Raw genomic sequence first — 18253 nt, 5'->3', positions numbered from 1 at the left:
ATGATTCGTTTGATTCATCTCCATTGTGAGTCAAACTGGCGTAATTAGCCGACCCAACGCTGGGTCCAAAAAGGATGTTGGGTTATTTATTCCCAGCGCGTCGGATTTAACCCAGCACGATTTCGAGTTGCGAGTTGGGCTGAGACTGTCACCGCCGTTGGCAGGTGAGAGATGCGTGCTAGCTTGCGCCGCCTGCTCTAGGGCAGTGTGTCAAGCTCGCACGGTGGGAATTAGTTCATCCGCCAATTAGTCAGTCGAGCAGGAGGACGGCTTAATGCAGTCACAGTTGAGAAAATACCGACTCACAAGTCGAGCGTTGAATTCTAATTGCTGGAGTATAAACATGATTAGGAGTCGTTAAAGCAAGCAGAGCCGTAGGGAACAAAAAGCAAACATTTATGAATGGAGAAAAAAAAAATGGCTTTCCGTCCTAAAACCATCGCCAAGCGGGTCTGCTCGACTGACCTGACACGGCAACTCCTTTGAATCTTTCATTCTCGCCTCGTCTCTAAATTACTTATTGACGGCGCAATTAAAAATATATTCTTGTTGACGGCGAAACAAATATTTAACGCTCCCGGCAATTTGACGCCTTGTTGCATAATTTCATCGTTGAGAAGATGCGTAATAGGCAGCAATATCTCTTAGGCTTAGCTGCATTTTTATTTATTTATTTTTTTATTTGCTTGATTCCAGGAAGTTCGGCCTCACTTTGTTTTGCCCTTTTTGTATTCATCGTGCCTTTTTTTGTGGTGGAGCAATAAAAGACTGATTACATTTGGGAAAGAAGAGTCCTTGGAGGCAGACGCGTGAAAATCCCACAAACTGCTCAAATGATTCGGCGCCACTCCAAGTGACGTAACGACAACAAGCGACACCGAGCCGTCATCTTGCCAATTTGTATCCCGGCCGTTGAAAATATTCCAATTAAATCTCAAGTGCGAGGCGACAGAATAGCAAAGAGTGAGCAGAGTTAATGAGGAGGGGGGGGGGGGGGGGGGGGAACGACCTGAAATTAATTTTATTTTGAGTCGTTTTAATCCAACATCAATTTTAATTTGAAATATTTTGCTGGCTACTTTTAATTTAAACGCTATATTCGCTTATGCTACGTTAACGATGACATGTTCGTCTCTGTTTCCTCACATAGGCGGCCGCTCGGCAGAAGATGCTGCTGAAGATGGCGGCGATGTTCTTAATTGGACCACTGTCGCACGCCGGGGTCAAACGGACCGGCAAAACTGGAATAGGAGTCGTTTGTCTGCTACTCTCGCTGCTGCTGCTGTCAACTCAGGGCCAAGACACTGACGGTAAATATCAATATATATATATATATTTTTTTTTTGCTCTTTAAGGCCAAGCAAAATGTAAGAAATATCCAGGTAGAAAGGTTCTGAGCAGAAAAGCTCAGCAGGTTACCCGCGTGGCTTCCGGATTCATTTGTCAAAACATTCATACCGAGTTTATCGTTTGGTCCTTGAGATTTATCTGCTTGGCATTTAGCCGACACGAGTGTGCTGATATTCAGCTAAGGCCACGCAGATGTGAGCATCAAGTGTGTGTGCGTGTGTGTGTGTTTGTGGGCAGGTTTTGAAAGGGTTTCAATTTCATCTCTCACCATCCATTAATTCCCCACGCCTAGCGTGGTAGCAGCGATCCACGTCCGTTTGGTCCCACTCGACGGAATTCTGATGATAACCTAAATTTGATTGATTCGATTCGAACTCGATTCGAACGAGCCCGACTACGATCGGTAGGTGGCGTTGTGCTGGATTCAAGCCAGCTGGGAGTTTGCCTTAATGAGCCGCGGTCCCGAGATGTTTCCGGAGTCTCGGTAATCTCGTACTTTTAATTAGGCCCCATCCCTGAGACGTATTCACTTTTTGGTTATGATACGACTACTGCTACATTTTTAATGAGCCCACTATGAGAAAATGTGGCCGCTTTGAGCTACTGGCTGGAATTTAGCCGTGAACCCATTTGCTTCCCCTCCCGGGAAATCGTCAAAATGCTATTTATTGCCTCGACTAGTTTGCATTGAAAAATCCTAACGACACGACGCTCCTCTGGTGGATTCTTGCACTCGACTAACCCCCCCCCCAAATTAGCAATTCATATGAAGTTTGGGATGTGTGGGCGGCGCCTCGGCGGCTGCTCTATTTGAACGCGATCATCTGCGTATGGGAACAAGACGCAACAGGAGGCCCGACTTTAAAGTCTGCTCGCCTTTGGATGAAAACGCAAGCTGACGTCGAGCCAGAACGGTGCCGCCATCTGGCTAACGACCTGTTTTGCAGCGAGAGCGTAATTCGGACCGACGCTAACGTTGTAGCTATCATCATCCATTAGCGTAAGCAATGATACCTTACGGCGAACTCGCTAGCGAACCGTTCGTGAACATTCTGAGGTTTGTTCCACGTATTGACGGCGGCGGCGGAACCGAGGCAGACGGTCGAAGACCCGAGAGTTGACTCGCAGCTCAAAGACTCAACACTGGAAATGGGCATCTGCGGTTTTGGAAGCGCTATTGTTTACCGCACGCATCAGTCGTTTGGCTCGCTGCTGTCGCCGGCTGTCAATTAGCGCAAGCGTGAATCGGAGGCAGCGCTTGGAAGCGCCTCACCTGCGTGCCAAGAAGCGCTGCCGTGTTTGCCGGGAACAGACTTTCTTAAATCCTTGTCCCTGGTTCATCTCAAGCTTTTACGGAAACTAAAAGTTTGCATTCTTATTTAACAAACACAAGCACGGAATAGATGAATAAATAGATGACTTTTGTTCTGACTGGAGCGGATAGATGCTAACATATCCGGCTAATGGAGAAGCTGCCTCGATTTTCTTAAATGACTTTGCGTCTATGTTCAAGCCAACAAGCCGTCGCCTCCGGAGCGACATCAATCTAAGCCAAGGTCACGGCGCCCGGCTCTTCTTTTGACTCTCCGTCCAGCTTCTTCTACACTCTCTTGTAATTCCTTCCCGACATTTACTTCTCCATTCGCACATCGTCCCCTCTCCCCCCCACCTCCCTGATTTCACCTCCCCGCCCCGTCCTCCACGCCTGAGTGGATGGACGTTGGATAGCTGAAGAAATGATGGATGGATGGCAGGGAATCGAAGGGAATTGGACCCCGGGGAGCTGTGGTGAAAGGTGTACCTGCTGATGAAGGCTTAAAAAGGACATGACACTAGAGAACTTTTAGAGGGGGAAACTTACCCCCCAAAAAATCTGTCTGGTTCTCTGTCAGTATTTCTATTCAGGCGTTCAAAAGTCCGACTCACGCTCAAATGGTTCGGATCAAGTAGATGCTCGGCCGAGTCATCGTCCAGCATGTATATTTGATGGTAACGCGAGCGTGCCGGTGTTGAGTGCCGGCACGTCGGTGTAATGTTGTGTCGGCGTCTCCTGGAGACCCGTTTGGTCCCGTCGCCACGGTCACCTCACCGAGAGGTTCTTCTACACAGACTGCATTCAAATAATGAATAAAGCTATTGCTGTTTTGCACTATGTTGGTTGAATAATGCTTGATTTCCTCGTGATGATCGCCACCTCGTTCCCTCCATCAGCCTGACAGCTACCTGGCATCAGATGGATTTATTCCATTTACCTCGCACAGTCATTTCACTGATTATTTTTGGGGAAGGGGAGGGGAGGAGTCTTTCACAAGCAGTAGAGAATAAATGGATGGATGGGCTTGTAAAGTGTATTCATAGCAAAGTATTAGAAGCTTCGCCTATAGCTTAGAAGCGGCCATTTTGTTCAGATTACGGAACTCGTTCTTCGTCACTACTTTAATTAATCGTGTTCTTGCACAGTAATAGTTTCCGGAAAGTTTGAAGATGGCTTCCAAACTCTTGACACTTTTGTTCAGTGGTGAAAGTGAAAGCAATTACCTGCAGATCAAACTTTTGACCTCCACTAACTTAAGTCAGGCTTTGTTGCTTTGCCACTGCGACGATCTCTGAACATTTCAAGACCTGAATCCATTTGAGATTTCGGAGCAGTCAAACTATGCTCATCCGAGCCAAGCTATTCCGAAGAATCGTTGAGGACGGGAATACTTGAATGTCACATTGGCAATTCCGGACACCTGCTCGGGTGCAATCGTTGAGGACGGGAATGGTGCCACTGCAATAAACCACCGGCGATAATCGACTCGGTGAGATTTGCACGGTTGGAGTAAAAATTGCGTTCATTCGACCGTCATGCAGAGATAACGCGAATTACATGATTCAATTTGGCGCGTCTCGTTGCGTCGGAGCGTCACTTTAGATTACTGATACGCTTTCATTTGACGGCGGAGTAGAGTGACGGGTAAAAGCTGGCCGATAGATGAGAAACATGTGCGGCGCTACAAAAAGAAAAGACGCTGAAATTCCTCACGCGGAACAAGTGGATGAGGGGCATCGTCTTACGGTGAATAGAGAGGCGGGCGAGCGGGAGATGCGCATCTGTCACGCACACCCACTCGCAAACAAATGGACTCCCAAAGGCCAGCTGGTGCGCTAACTCGCTGCTCTCGTTGCGTTCGTGCAGACTGCTCGTGATGCGCAATTGCAAAAGCATGGAAGGAGGCCAGACGGAAATCTCTCTTCCGGTAGTTGAGCTTCGAGAGTCGGACGAATGAACAAACCAAACGTTGCCTTTTAAAGCTGTAAACCGAGGCCGTAGAATATATTGGATTCGGATCGAATCGAAAAACGGATTCAATGTGTTACATTTTGGTGATGCGGATGGAATCCATTCAAATCACTTTCACTTTAGCCACGGATGAAGTCGACTGCGCTCACTCCCACTGCGGCGCAACCCTCCCTCTTGGAAACGTAACCAGATTCAGAAAAACGAATCCGTTTGTGTGTCCGAGAAAGAAATGACATCAGCTTTCTTCATGAAACTAAATAAACAACACTACCGTTTGAATGTTGCCGTCGGATGTGCCAACAACGCGTCTCAAGGACAGATGGAGCGGCCCCCCCCTGTTGAATACTTGAATGTCACATTGGCAATTCCGGACACCTGCTCGGGTACAAATGATTTTACAGCACTAGTGTTTTTTTTGTTTTTATTTCTAAAGCGCGGCTGCTGGTTATGAATTCAGGCGGAAAATGTCGTCGCATAATATATCATACAGTACACATTAATGTTGCGCCTTGGAGTGCACGTCTTTTCACAACCTCAAAGGCACTCGGGGCCTGAAGATTTATTTCTAATTTTCCTCCCTGTTTTTTTTTTAACTTTCCTTCATTTATTTCCTTTCCTCCCTCCTGGTGTCTCTTCTGCTGCAGACTGGCAATATGAGGGTGAGAACCGTTTCCACTTTTCCTACTCTCCATCAATGTTGTGCTTGCGTGATCCCGCCACACAATCGGCTTAGAATTGAACAGACTGCATGATTGGAATGTTATTCAAAGTGTCAATGATATTTTGTCTCCTTTTCACAGAATGTAAACTTTCTCGATCGGGTCCTCCGGCCACCATCGTCGCCATCGACGAGGAGAGTCCGAATGGTGAGACTGCTTGCTTGAAACCCGAAAAACTTTTTAAGATAATCCTCGCAAAAAAACTCGAGCAACTGGCAAGGCGTGTAAAGCTGCGCCGGTTAATATTCATGAGGCCTCAGCCAGCCGTGCCACCGCCGGAGGCCGGTCCGTCTCTTCTCCAGAATTTTAGCGGCCAAGTCTTCCCGCTCTACCGCTTGACGGGGCTAAATGTCGTAGCGGCTCGGCCGTCTAGAACTTCAACCGTGAAGATATTTGATTTTACCGTGTGCAACGTGGTCGCTTAAACTAATGTAGTGGAAAAAAAATGATATCGCCGCATCAGCACAATGCTCATTTGCAACCTCTTCCGCGAGTCGCAGGTGTGACGGGGATTCTCTGCTTCTGCACGTGACTCGTTGGAATCGGCAAGAGCCACTTGATATTACACACAAGCCGCACGAAGCTAAATCAGCGCAAGGTGACGCTTTTATCAGCGCCTTTCTCCTCGCTCTTCCTTCTAAGCCGAGAAAGCGTCAGCCAGGACCGCCGGACCGCATCGACTGAACCTCGATTTTTTTGGATTTCCTTCCGCACATAAAAAAGAGCCAATTTCACGATATCGACCCCCTCCTCACCCCTCCTCGTATTCTCCGCAGCGGTGAATCACGTCAAGGCGTTTGACACGGTTGCCATGGCAGCGCAAAAGGCCGTGGCCCGATTTTGCCTCATCTGTTACATTGTGCAAATGTCGCTCGTGGAAGGAAAAACTTTTTTTTTCTTTTGCTGACAATGAAAATGAGATGTGAGATTATCATCGGATGACAGTTTGGATTCACTTTCAATTTTCCAGGAACGTTGCTGGTGGAAAACATGCAAATCAACGGCGTGGCCGAGGGACCCCAGCGAACCATCTCCTTATCTCTGAGGGACAACCACAACCACTGGGTCATCCTGGACCCTTCCAAGCAAGCCCTTTACCTCAACAGCAGCGGACGAGTTCTCGACAGAGACGTAAGAAATCTTATCGGTCCACTTTCCGAGGACTGAAAACCAAACGATGAGCGTCTTGTGTTTTTCAGCCTCCGTGGTACATTCAGTCCATCGTGGTTCAGGTGCAGTGTACCAACGAGCTGGTCGGCACGGTGATACTCCACGAGGTCCGAATCGTGGTGCGCGATCGCAACGACAACGGGCCGCGCTTCCAGCAGCCCCGATACTACGTCGCCGTGAGCGAGGTAACGCCTCAGCTGTCCACACCGAGAAAGCGGGATGGAAAGGTTCAAATGTCCTGTCCTCCTCCTGTCACTGATTCGTTATGATTCAGTATAAGAATCATTATGTAGGACATCAGGGAGAGAAGCCAACTATATTTCATTTCATATGTTTCTCATGCTGTTTGGAGATTCCCATTCTGGCACAGATCTACAAAGCCCCTTGGCTGGTGGAAACAAAAAACAAACACAAAAATTGGAAAATCATTGTTGGCAACTATCTGGCTTTCATGTTCAGTGGCAAATGTTCAAATTGAAAAGACTTACGCTAAAACCAAAGTCAAAAATCTCTTGAGGGTTTCTGCTGTGAGTTTAGAAATTCGGAAAGTATGAAATGAGTTGTTTGTATCCGCCGCACAAATAAATACACGCAAACTTGTCCTCCAAATTGAACAGACATTGAACTGAGATTCGTTTGATTCAATTGGAATCCGAGATTCTTTCCCGAGCTCTATTTTAAAAGAGCATTAAAATCAAAGGTGTTTATAAAGTCTGTCGCCGACAACTCCCAGTAAACAGAGACAGACGTTCTCAAAATGTCAGCCGTGATGATGATCAACGTTTTGCAGTTGACTCCAGTGGGCACCACCATCTTCTCCGGTTTTTCCGGCAACAACGGAGCGGTTGACATCGACGACGGGCCAAACGGACAAATCGAGTACACCATCCAATACAACCCCAAAGACCCGGTGAGCCTTCGACCCTTTCATTCGTCAGCAAAATTTCATTTATCTTTTCGACAAGCTGAAAGTGACAGACATGGTCGCACCTTTGTTTGTTTGTTTCGAAAACTGACAATCACAAATTCTCCAAAGTGACCCGCGGGGTGCACAAAGCAACTTTTTTGTCTTTTAATCAACTTTTCAAAGACCCCCTTGATGATTCCGATTGGCGTCTGTAACTTTGGCTCTCGTTTTATCTGTATTGATTTGCCGCGAGCGTTAAGGGCGGCCATTTTTAGCCCTCCAGCAAAGAAATATTCCGCATTTTATTTTGAGTCTACTTATCCAAAAATAATCAAGCTGAAAAACTTTCTTGTGTGTGTCTCATCAGACAGCCAACAGAACCTTCGACATCCCGCTGACGTTGTTTGGCGCCGTGGTGCTCAGGGAACGCCTCAACTATGAGGAGCTAACGCGCTACTTGGTCATCATACAAGCTAATGTGAGTTGTTGCTCTGTTCGGATTCGGAGCCGTTGGAAGGCGGATAAAGGGAACGCGGGGCCAATAAAAGCGCCTCCTGCTTGAGTGGGAATCGAGTTATGCAAATGGGCCTTATCATGGAAACATTATTTACACAGTCTGGGACTATTTATGCTCTCCGGAGCCTGCCTTGAGGGAACCATGAGCCCATCCTTAATTATCACTAATGTCTTTGTTAATGTTTTTGTTTTGCTACTTTTACTCCGCCGCTCTGTGAATGTTTTATTTGCAAAGATATTTATTTGAGGAGTCATCCATTAAGGTTTCTGTTGAGACAAGCCGGCACCTTTAAAAGTCGTCAACGGAGCGAATCAACATTTTATGTCCGGAAGGGGTTTTATAGGGGTGATAACAGAGCCAGCGTATTGCGCAATCTCCTGTAATATGTTTCATCATCTGGTAAAAAAGTTTGGGCTGCGTTTGTGCGTCAGGATCGAGCGCCCAACCCCAGCGAGCGGCGCAGCGCCACCACCACGCTGACGGTGGACGTCCTGGACGGCGACGACCTGGGGCCCATGTTCCTGCCGTGCTCGCTGGTCGGAAACACCCGCGACTGCAGCCCAATCACCTACAAGGCTAACGTGCTGGAGCTGACCGAGCCGGTAAATTTCCATCCGTAGCGTTTGTCTGTTGATGAGAGTCGGTGTTTGATTCACTTTGGAGTCACCATTCCCAAACGGCACCAACGGAAGTACTCCAAAGTAGTAACTCCAAAGTGAATCAAATGAAAATCCCAACGTTGAGCCAGTAAGCGCCTCGACATGGACATTTTCGTTTGGAGCGTTGGGAGTCAGCGTTTGATTCACTTTGGAGTCACCATTCCCAAACGGCACCTTACGTCGCATTTCCGAGCCGTTTATATGACAAGAGGGCAACTTTGTAAAGTTGGAAAAATGCGCCGGCGGAGCAGTCGTGATTTTACTGGACTGTCTTCATCCTGTTGTTTATCTTGTTGTCTTTGGCACAAACACCCAAATCCACAGGACCCTGGGAAATATCGGTCAAGAGAGGGACGAGGCGGTGCCGCGAGACTAAATCAAGTTTACAGCGGGTCGTTTGGACAAGGACGGACGGCCTTTACGATAGCGAGGTGCTTTCCTCGGATGAGGGGAAAGCCACAAAACTGAATTATTTCAGCTTTTAAACAACAAAAATCCTTTCATTGGTTGCTCCGAAAGACCAAACGTCTGTTATCCTAAAAAGTATTCAGCGCGGGATTATTATTACATCTTTCCAAATTGTTCCTAATGATGAGTTTGGCCACGATATTTGGTTGGGGTGAAAAAAAGTTTCTTATTATTGCTGCTGGACCATTTAATTGCCGAGTGTGTGTGTACGTGTGTGTCTCTAGCTTCCGTTTATAGATGTTGTGTTTGTGTGTCTCTTTTGTGTTATTTGGACCACACGGTGTGTTTACCACAAATTGATTTTCTTCTTGTCTAATAGCTTTTCTTTTTTTTTTTTTTCAATGACAATCTTGTAAAAATTGATATTTTACCTCATATGCTTTTTCATCAGGAGAAAAGACAGACCGCCAAAATATCCATTTTTTTTAACGCAATACTGTTTTTGTGTCCCTGTAGAATAAGATGAACCCGCTCAATGTGACTCCGCCCATTCAGGCCGTGGACCAAGACAGGAATATCCAACCTCCGTCGGAGAGGCCGGGAATTCTCTACTCCATCCTCATTGGTGGGTTACAAAAAATACAAAATAAACCAATAAAACGTGACTTCAAGAATCAAGTACTACCTCCACTAAGACAAATACTCCACACTCCGCAGTTCAGCAGCAAACGTCTGAACCACAACAAAAGTTTATTTTCTGTACTGCAAGTCTGGCTAAATGGACTGACATGCCTGACACGGACGTGATTGCATTTCCGACACTCCCCAAACCGAAACTAATCCCCGTCTGAGGCGGGATTACCGGAGTCACAAATATAACATCGGTGGGGGGAAGAAAGAAAAAAAAAGAAAGTCCTCGTGGCTACGCCGCCATTTTGTTTTGGAGTGAATGAATTGATGCTGCCTTATTATTAGCAGTGAGCAGCTTTCCCGTCAACATTTGGTGAAGAGACTGTCCCTCAATTCTGGATGGGTGAAACCGTTGACAACATTCTCAGAGGGCAGCACCCCTTTAATCCGAAGCCGCTCAAATAAATACAAGACGCAGGTGTCTGGACGGATGCGATTGCGCCGTTTTGGCCGCCGCTTGATTTCCCTGCAGAGCAATGCGGTTATTTAAAGTAGCGCATATGTTTTAAGAATGTGGCGAGCTCACCTGTGGAGAGCCGCATTAAGCCCCCCCCTCGCTCGCTCGCTCGCTCTAATGCTCTGCACCAAGTCTCCCACCATTATTGATTTCTAAACCAATTACTGATATTTTTTTCCTCCCCAGTTCCACTTTGGTATAAACTGTATTTTTATTTTCCTCCTCTGCCAGGCAAACCAGAGTCCTACGCAGAATATTTCATCTTGAACAGAACCACGGCCGAGCTCTTGCTGCTCAAGCCCGTTGACAGAGAAGTGCATCGCAAATTCGATCTGGTGGTGAAGGTGAGCGAGCGAATTCCAGCTCGCCGGCCTCCGGAGGTTTACGGAATCTATAAAAGGGTCGCGGGTTGTACGATTCAGAAAATATTCAGGGCGAGATCTCAACGCCCCAGAATAAAATCTGTTTGTTGTCATTCCAATTGTGGGCGTAACACTAACTGCCAAAAATAACGTGAGGCTGAAAATAATACGCTAACATTGATCCACAACCGGGATTAAAAAACAAAGCGCTTTTGTGATGGCAGGCGGAGCAGGATAACGGCCACCCGCTGCCGGCTTTCGCCAGCCTCCAGATTGAGGTGCTGGATGAGAACAACCAGGCGCCGTACTTTTTGGAAAGCAGCTACCGAGGCTACGTGGCGGAAGGCGCGCCGGTGGGAACCACCGTGGCCGTGGACCCGGGCCTCTCCGACCCGTTAGCCGTTGTGGCTCTGGATAACGACGTGGAGGAGGTGAGCCCAAGCGAAAGGTCAAACCGCTTCAACTTCTTATTCTTTTTTGCGTGGGTGTTGACAAACAAAGAACTAATGAAATGAGTGCCTCAATCACGGAAACTGAGTTTGCAATGAAGCAGCATTTGCTGAAAGCGTTTTACTTTTTGCAAGTCACGGCCAATCGGACGCCTCGATACCGTTTGGGCTTCTTCCCTTGAGTGCTGCAGTTTGATTTTATTGACTGAAAGCTGCTTTACCTTGAAAATATTGTCATTCTTTGACATTTCCAGAAAGCGTTATGCCACTACGGTTCTGCTTAAACTCAAGATGTGGCTCTTTGTGCACATCATCTATTTATGAACGCTTTCGGCCCGTGATATGTCGACTTGTTTTAAATATTGCTTAGCGGTGGCTTTCCTCCGGCGTTAAGGAGCAACAATGATGATAACGGCCATGGCTTTTATGCGCGTTGCCTTATTTATGAGTCAATATTGGGAGCGGCTACATGGATAAAATTGTCACACATGCACACCTCTGGCGAGTCTTATCTGGAACGAGAGCCCTGGCGTGCACACGCGAGCACATTGATGAAGTCTTTGGAGAATTTTCACGTTAAGAATGTCTTATCATTTCTTTGCTCGCAGCTATTTCATGCGAGAAAGTACAATCGGGTTTTTTTTTTCCCTCCTCGCCCGCCCGCCCACACACGCTCTTATTTCCATATTACAATGATTTCTAGTTTCATTAATAATCACATGGGCCATATAATAATACAGTGTAACCATTTCATAACAAGAATAAGTACACCCTTGATTACGCACGTCTCGGCACTATTTCATCAAGAATCCAATCTGCGCGACATCGACGTCGTCGGTATCTGCTCGTTCATCACCACGTTTGAGTCGTTTTTAATTCTGGCCTCGTCTACGTCTACCAGAGCAGAGACCCTCATCTGCAGCTAGGATTGGACAGCTACTCCGACATATTCGCCGTGTCGACAGGAGGCATCACCAGATATTTGACCTTGGTGCAGCCGTTGGATCGAGAGGCACGAGATTCCTACACCTTCACGGTGAGTATCGGATTGTCGATGACGATACCAAGTAACCGATATCTGTTAATTGGTCGAATTCCTGCCTTGGAAAGGCAATGCTTGATTCTTTTGTTGTAGCCACCATGGTCCTGACATTACATATTCATGGAGCTGTTGTGTTTGCTTCTATAGCTGCAAGCATCGGACGGCGTCCAGCAGAGCGCTCCGGTCGCCGTGACGATAACCGTGCTGGACGCAAACGACAACACTCCGACGTTTGCTAACGTGTCCTACAGCGTCTACCTGTACACCGATATGATGCCCGGTGAAACTGTGCTGCAGGTACGTCGGGGCTTTTCATTGAGTACGATTTGCTTGATGTAATCAATGTGGTTTTTTTTTTATTGCAGCTGTCAGCAGTCGATGAGGACGACGGTCCCAACGGACAGGTCACCTATCGAATTCTAGCTGGGGACCAGGGGCAATTCCTTATTGGCAATAGGTAAAACTAGCAAGGACACACATGCACAGTTTGCGGCAATATTTTTTTTTTTTACTATAAACAAATAGCGCTCTAAATATAAGTTATTAATAATCAGTATCTGGCCTTAACCTGAATTTTTTTTTTCCTCCAGCACTGGCATCATCACCGTAGCGCCAAGCGTGGGGCTATCGGTGGGTCGAAGCTACGCCTTGACTGTGGAAGCCACGGACAATGGAGCAGAACCTCACAGAAGGTGAAAAGCATTTTGTCCATCTGCTTATCATTCCAGCACACCTTTTTTGTTTCTCTCGCGCCACACTTTGTAGCTCAAGCTTCCTGCTTTTCCAGCGGAACCTATTTCCTTTTCACTGAGATGTCATGAATTATAGATGTGTGTTGGGAAATGGCGAGAAAAGAATTTGGGACTCCCGGATGAAAATGGCTAGCGTGTGAGTGTGAAGGAAGAGAAATGAAACGGAAGCGGAACCAACGGTAATGAGAGGGACACACACTACTTGTAAGGTTGCAGAGGAAATGCTTAGTGGGGGAAAAAAAAAGTGACCCATCACTATCACTTCAAAAACATCTGAGGAGCTGGTTAAAAAAGAAAATTAAAGTGCAAATTTTCTGAATAATAATATAATATAATATAATATAATATAATATAATATAATATAATATAATATAATATAATATAATATAATATAATATAATATAATATAATATAATATAATATAATATAATATAATATAATATAATATAATATAATATAATATAATATAATATAATATAATATTTTTTATTAATTTAGTTTGGCCCTCGGGGAACTCGCCAAAGACTTTCATTCCTGAGTCTTGAATTGCCGCCGTTGAGGATGGAAATTGATTGAATTTCCCCCGGCGGGTCATCGATATTGTCTGAATTCAAAGATACACCCCAAGCCTGCATACCTGCGAATCCTCACTCACTCGAGTCGCAGCCGCGGAGAATTTCATTCCTCAGCTTTTTGATTTGTCGGCGACTCGTACAAACCGCCGTCACGTCTCGCTAACATTGTTTGAAGCGCCGCTGACCTTCTTTTTCCTTGTTCTGTCTGCGTCGTGGTCTCGTAGCGTATCATCTGATGCAGACGCACCGCCACGAGCAAAATCAACCGCACCGCTTGTTTGCCGACGCATTCCGCGTACAACATGTTATTTGTTCTCGAGAGCGCCGAATGTATTTTTTATGTGGCCAGATGGCAGAGGTTGGATCCTGCCAATGATTTCTGTTAGTTCTCATCTGTGTGGCCCTCCCCCCCTAATCAATAACGGCGGACCCTCCCCGTTTATCTGTGGAAACATAAGCCACGCGACAAATCGATATCTATCTCCAGTGAGCTGATTGGTTACGGGTCAAGCCCCGAAAATTGGTTGCGACTGCCCAACCCGATCTGGCGAGTCCGTGAGCCAAGCCAAAGAAACTCAAGAACTTTACCTGACGTAAAGCACACAAGGTCATGATACTAGATTTATCTGAAGTTCTACGCGCCCACCTTTTGGCTTCCACTTTGGCCCACGGCCACGCTGAGAAATCGAGAAACTTGGCGGAGACCCCCTGCTGTAAATAGTCTGTCTCTATGGTAACAGTCATTGGAATGAAATCATCAGTGAGGAAGCCACCAAAGCGGAGTGCAAGAAGAGGTTAGGTTAGCGGTGACTAGTTAGCGCTTCGTGAAGTGACCTTGTGTCAAATTAGCTCAGAGCCTCGATTACACTTTGGGATAGGACTGCCCGGGGGGTAAGCCAGGTGACATTGGAAGGAATTTAAAGCCGTGGTTGACTTGAAGGATCTCGGTATGCCTCTGAAAGTTCTTTAGATGATATTCAGTCTTTGTCTAAATATGGTGTCTTGGTAGTTTTCAAGGCACTTTGCTGTCAACGAAACAAATGGGCTGATTAGCCTCATTAGTTGAACTAGGCCGATTATAAATGGACTTGAATCAATGCATACGCATTTATCTCCACGCTGAAGCCGCATTCCTAAAGGTCGTCCGCATGCTGCATAATGAAGAGCATTGTTTCCTTCGCGGGGCTTTTACCCAAATGAAGGAAGATGGAAACAAAAGCTTTCTTGACATGAAACCCGTGCTCAGCAAAAAAAGCCAGGCTCAAAAGTTTCTGTCGTTGACCGATTGATCCATTCAAATGATTTAAGTGCAACGGAAACCTTCTTCTTCTCTAGGTCGTCCATTACGACGGTCTACATTGAGGTTTTGCCGCCCAACAACCAGAGTCCTCCTCGCTTCCCCCGGCAGAGCTACAGCCTGGAGATTAGTGAGGCCATGCGGACGGGGGCCACGTTGCTCAACCTCCAGGTCGACATTTTTTGACATCATAAAATAGAGCTGATCGATTGACAATCGTGATTTTAGGCCGTCGATCGGGAGGGAGACGCCATCGTCTACAGGATCAACCGTGGGGATCACCATGGACAGTTTTTACTGGAGCGCGAGTAAGTGTCAACACACTAAACTGAGATAAGCAATCAAAGATGATCCGAGTAGTGTTTCTAATATTTTGGTTGGGCAACTTTCTCAGACTGCTGTACTTGCATGCATAGTCACACAACAGTGAAAATTACTAAGCACCACCGGAGAGACAATAATAGCTCCAAAAGATCCCGGAGACAAATATTGCCACGTTCAGAGAATTGGGAACTTCAGACACGATTTATCAAAGGCGCCTTGCTCGATTTATTCATTTATACGTCATCAAAAATGCATTGGCACCACCAGGGAACCTCTATTTACATTTCTTCCGGGGACCCGGGGAATTATATTCAGAAAATGAAACGTGCAGATGCAAATATGAAGTGACATGTGGAGTAAAAAAAATAAATAAAAATGATGGACCTAAATGGTGAACAGCAGCCAGGAAGCTAAGACGCTGGAATTAAGGATTTGATATCACAATGTAAGCAAATGTATTCAGCAAAAAAAAAAAAGAAAATCCTGAAACAAGCACTTTAAGGAGCTTTCATCTCCACGTTGGAGGAATATCGGACGGGTTTTGTCAAAGTGCTCTTGCTGAGCTTTATTATTGCAACGCTACTACAAAGGTGTGCTGACTCGCACGTTCATGTCAACGACGTGACGCCCTGCAGCTCATCATCTCGTCATTAACTCATTCACTGCCAACCCAGATAATATCTTTGACGTCTATAACCAACCAATGCTTGACATGTTGACAATTCAAAAAAATCTAAAATGTTCCATTTGAACTCTTATCCAGTTCTGGGTATTTGGTCTTGGACAAACCTCTGGACAGGGAGACTCTGGACGAGTACACTCTGGTGGTCACGGCCTCGGACGAGCGACCCGACGGGGTAAGAAGAAATCAACTCCAACCTTAAGCGTCCCCATTTTAACGTTGGGGAAAAATACGAGCGGCAGCGGCGGAGAGAAAGTTGGATGTTAGCTTACGTAGCATAGGCCATTAATCAGCACGGCTCGAGAAGGCCTTGGCTTGCCTTTACGTAGATGTGCACATAAAACACACACACACACACACTTATTGGGTGTAGCATTGAATGGAGAGTGTCGGACTACAAGGTGGCTAATTGGCTATTTGGCCAGTGAATCCATCACGCTGCCACCGGTTGCACAGGTTGCGAACGCCGACCCAAATAAATCATCTGGTACTACAGTAGCATACGGACACGATGTCGTTCCTTAAAGGACTCTTTACTAGAGATGCACCGATCCGACTTTTTCAGTTCCGATACCGATACCGATGCCGTGGCTTTGCGTATCGGTCGATACCCGATACCGATCCGATATTATGGTTGACTTGATTGATTGATTGATTGATTGTATATTTATTGATCCCCAGGGGTGGGGAAATTCAGGCCCCAGCCGTATTCATACCACAGAGTGGGTATACAAAAGACACACAGATGGCATGAGCGCAACTCAATAGGCTCTCATAAGGCTGCCACACAACGGTGCCACAAAGAAAGGCAGAAAGTGCTCAAGATAAAAGCCATCAAAGCAAAACAAAGCTAAAAGACAAAGGAAAAAAAGTAACAGCGGCCAACCAGCACCCCTCAATACAAGAGAACACCCCAAAACACACAAAATAGCCTCCACGGGGTCCATAGACAGGTGTAGGGGCAGTCCAGTTCAAACTTAACAAGCTACATAACTCTACATGTGGAACAGAAAAGACCAAAGGCAATGGCATCAGGCAGACTACACAGTTCTTTGCTCTAAATTAGGGGTGTCCAAACTAACGGTCCAGTTTTTATTGGCCCGCAGCAAATTCTGAAAACATAATTGAATATGGCCCGCACAAGAAGCTTGAGCTCAGCTTCTCAGTTTCCACACTAGATGGAGCCCGCCACACAAAGCGTTTGACGTCCCATTAACACCCCCCCGGAAGAGAAGCGAACACGCAGCGTTTCACATCCGATTAGCCCCCCCCATTCGGGAGAGAAGCGAACGCGCAGCCTTTGACGTCCCATTAGCAACCCGAAGAGAAGCGAACGCGCATGGTTTGACGTCCGCTTAGCAACCCGGGGAAGAGAAGCGAACGTTCGCTCCATGTTTGCGTTTGTTTAGAAAACTCTCGTGGCATGCGGCACACGTGCTGCTGACGTATGACGTAGCCCGCGTCCCAATAGATTAAGGAAAGTATCGGCTCACAGATCGGTTGTATTTTCCGATACCCGATCCATCTATTTTGTTGATATCGGGACCGATATCCGATCCAGATATCGGATCGGTGCATCTCTACTCTTTACTATAACGATATGAAATACTTTTCTAATCGCTGCTTCTTGATTTGTGTGTAGACGTCCACGGCGACGGTGAACGTGGCGGTGACGGACGTTAACGACAACGATCCGTTGTTCGATCCGTCGTTGCCGGTGAACCTCACTGTCGCGGAAAAGCTGGGTCACGCATTTGTCGGACAGGTCAAGGTAGGAATTACCTCACACACACACACACACAGACACACATTTGGATCACAATGAGTTTTAAGCTTTTTATGAGCGTGAGATTTGGAAACGATCGGTCCTCATACTAACCGAGAGGTACCGTGCAACAATGATGAGCATAACCTTTTGACCTTTCATTCGATTCCAATCTTTGCCAAATATTCCCCTGCTGAATTCTCCATCTTGGGAAATTCTCCAATACTAAACAGATGCTGATCGTCGGCAGAGCGCCGCGATTGCGGGCCTGGATCCAAACCGCGGTCGCCACCTGGAGTTATTAAACATATTTTCCGGAAGAATGAATGGACCTGACCTTGGTGGCGAGAAATAGGGAGAGCAAATTGAGAAAGAAAATCACAGAAATGATTCCCATTTCAAGGAAATTATTGCATGGCAACGGGTAATTTTGCAATGATGTGTTTGGTGCCTTGGCGGAGACTTACGCAACTTAGTGACTACCTTAATCCTGCCGCAATTACCAAAACCATCAGTGCAAAAAATGGGGCGAATCGATACCAGCCTTATTTGAACGGATCGGTACTCGCGGAGGTTGCCGATACCAACCGCCGAGATCACCAAGAGTGAGGGCAAAATCGAAAAGAGAGAACATCAACCGTGTGTTGATTAAGACAGCAATGGTTTTCTTGTCAACAACTCTGAGTCCGTTTGTGTTTGTGGCCTTTAAGCGCGTGACGATGTCATTACGCTCGCAGACGACGCCGTGAGCGAGCCAGGCGGCGTCGCGTCTCGGATCTTAAACGGCTTTAACGCCGCACCGCAGGCGATGGTTTTATCGATGGCGACGCTTCCACATAACA

The 18253-nt window shown here is 46.5% G+C and overlaps 1 protein-coding gene across 1 annotated transcript in view; it reads left to right on the top strand.

The window, feature by feature from the left end:
* The first annotated feature begins 1163 nt into the window (after positions 1-1163).
* LOC133171338 (protocadherin-15-like) overlaps positions 1164-18253 on the top strand; it is a 37927-nt gene continuing 20837 nt past the window's right edge. The window contains exons 1-19 of the mRNA XM_061304621.1: positions 1164-1310; positions 5281-5295; positions 5437-5502; positions 6326-6486; positions 6555-6710; positions 7316-7435; positions 7800-7910; positions 8381-8551; positions 9533-9641; positions 10395-10507; positions 10750-10956; positions 11876-12010; positions 12164-12313; positions 12382-12473; positions 12607-12708; positions 14679-14811; positions 14869-14948; positions 15728-15821; positions 17289-17417. Of these exons, the coding sequence (XP_061160605.1) occupies positions 1169-1310; positions 5281-5295; positions 5437-5502; positions 6326-6486; positions 6555-6710; positions 7316-7435; positions 7800-7910; positions 8381-8551; positions 9533-9641; positions 10395-10507; positions 10750-10956; positions 11876-12010; positions 12164-12313; positions 12382-12473; positions 12607-12708; positions 14679-14811; positions 14869-14948; positions 15728-15821; positions 17289-17417 (2286 nt within the window). The 5' untranslated portion in view covers positions 1164-1168. The remainder of the gene's footprint in view (positions 1311-5280; positions 5296-5436; positions 5503-6325; positions 6487-6554; positions 6711-7315; positions 7436-7799; positions 7911-8380; positions 8552-9532; positions 9642-10394; positions 10508-10749; positions 10957-11875; positions 12011-12163; positions 12314-12381; positions 12474-12606; positions 12709-14678; positions 14812-14868; positions 14949-15727; positions 15822-17288; positions 17418-18253) is intronic.

Source organism: Syngnathus typhle, linkage group LG18 (assembly GCF_033458585.1).
Source record: "Syngnathus typhle isolate RoL2023-S1 ecotype Sweden linkage group LG18, RoL_Styp_1.0, whole genome shotgun sequence".
Lineage (NCBI taxonomy): Eukaryota > Metazoa > Chordata > Actinopteri > Syngnathiformes > Syngnathidae > Syngnathus > Syngnathus typhle.
This window is presented reverse-complemented; position numbering and strand designations above follow the sequence as displayed.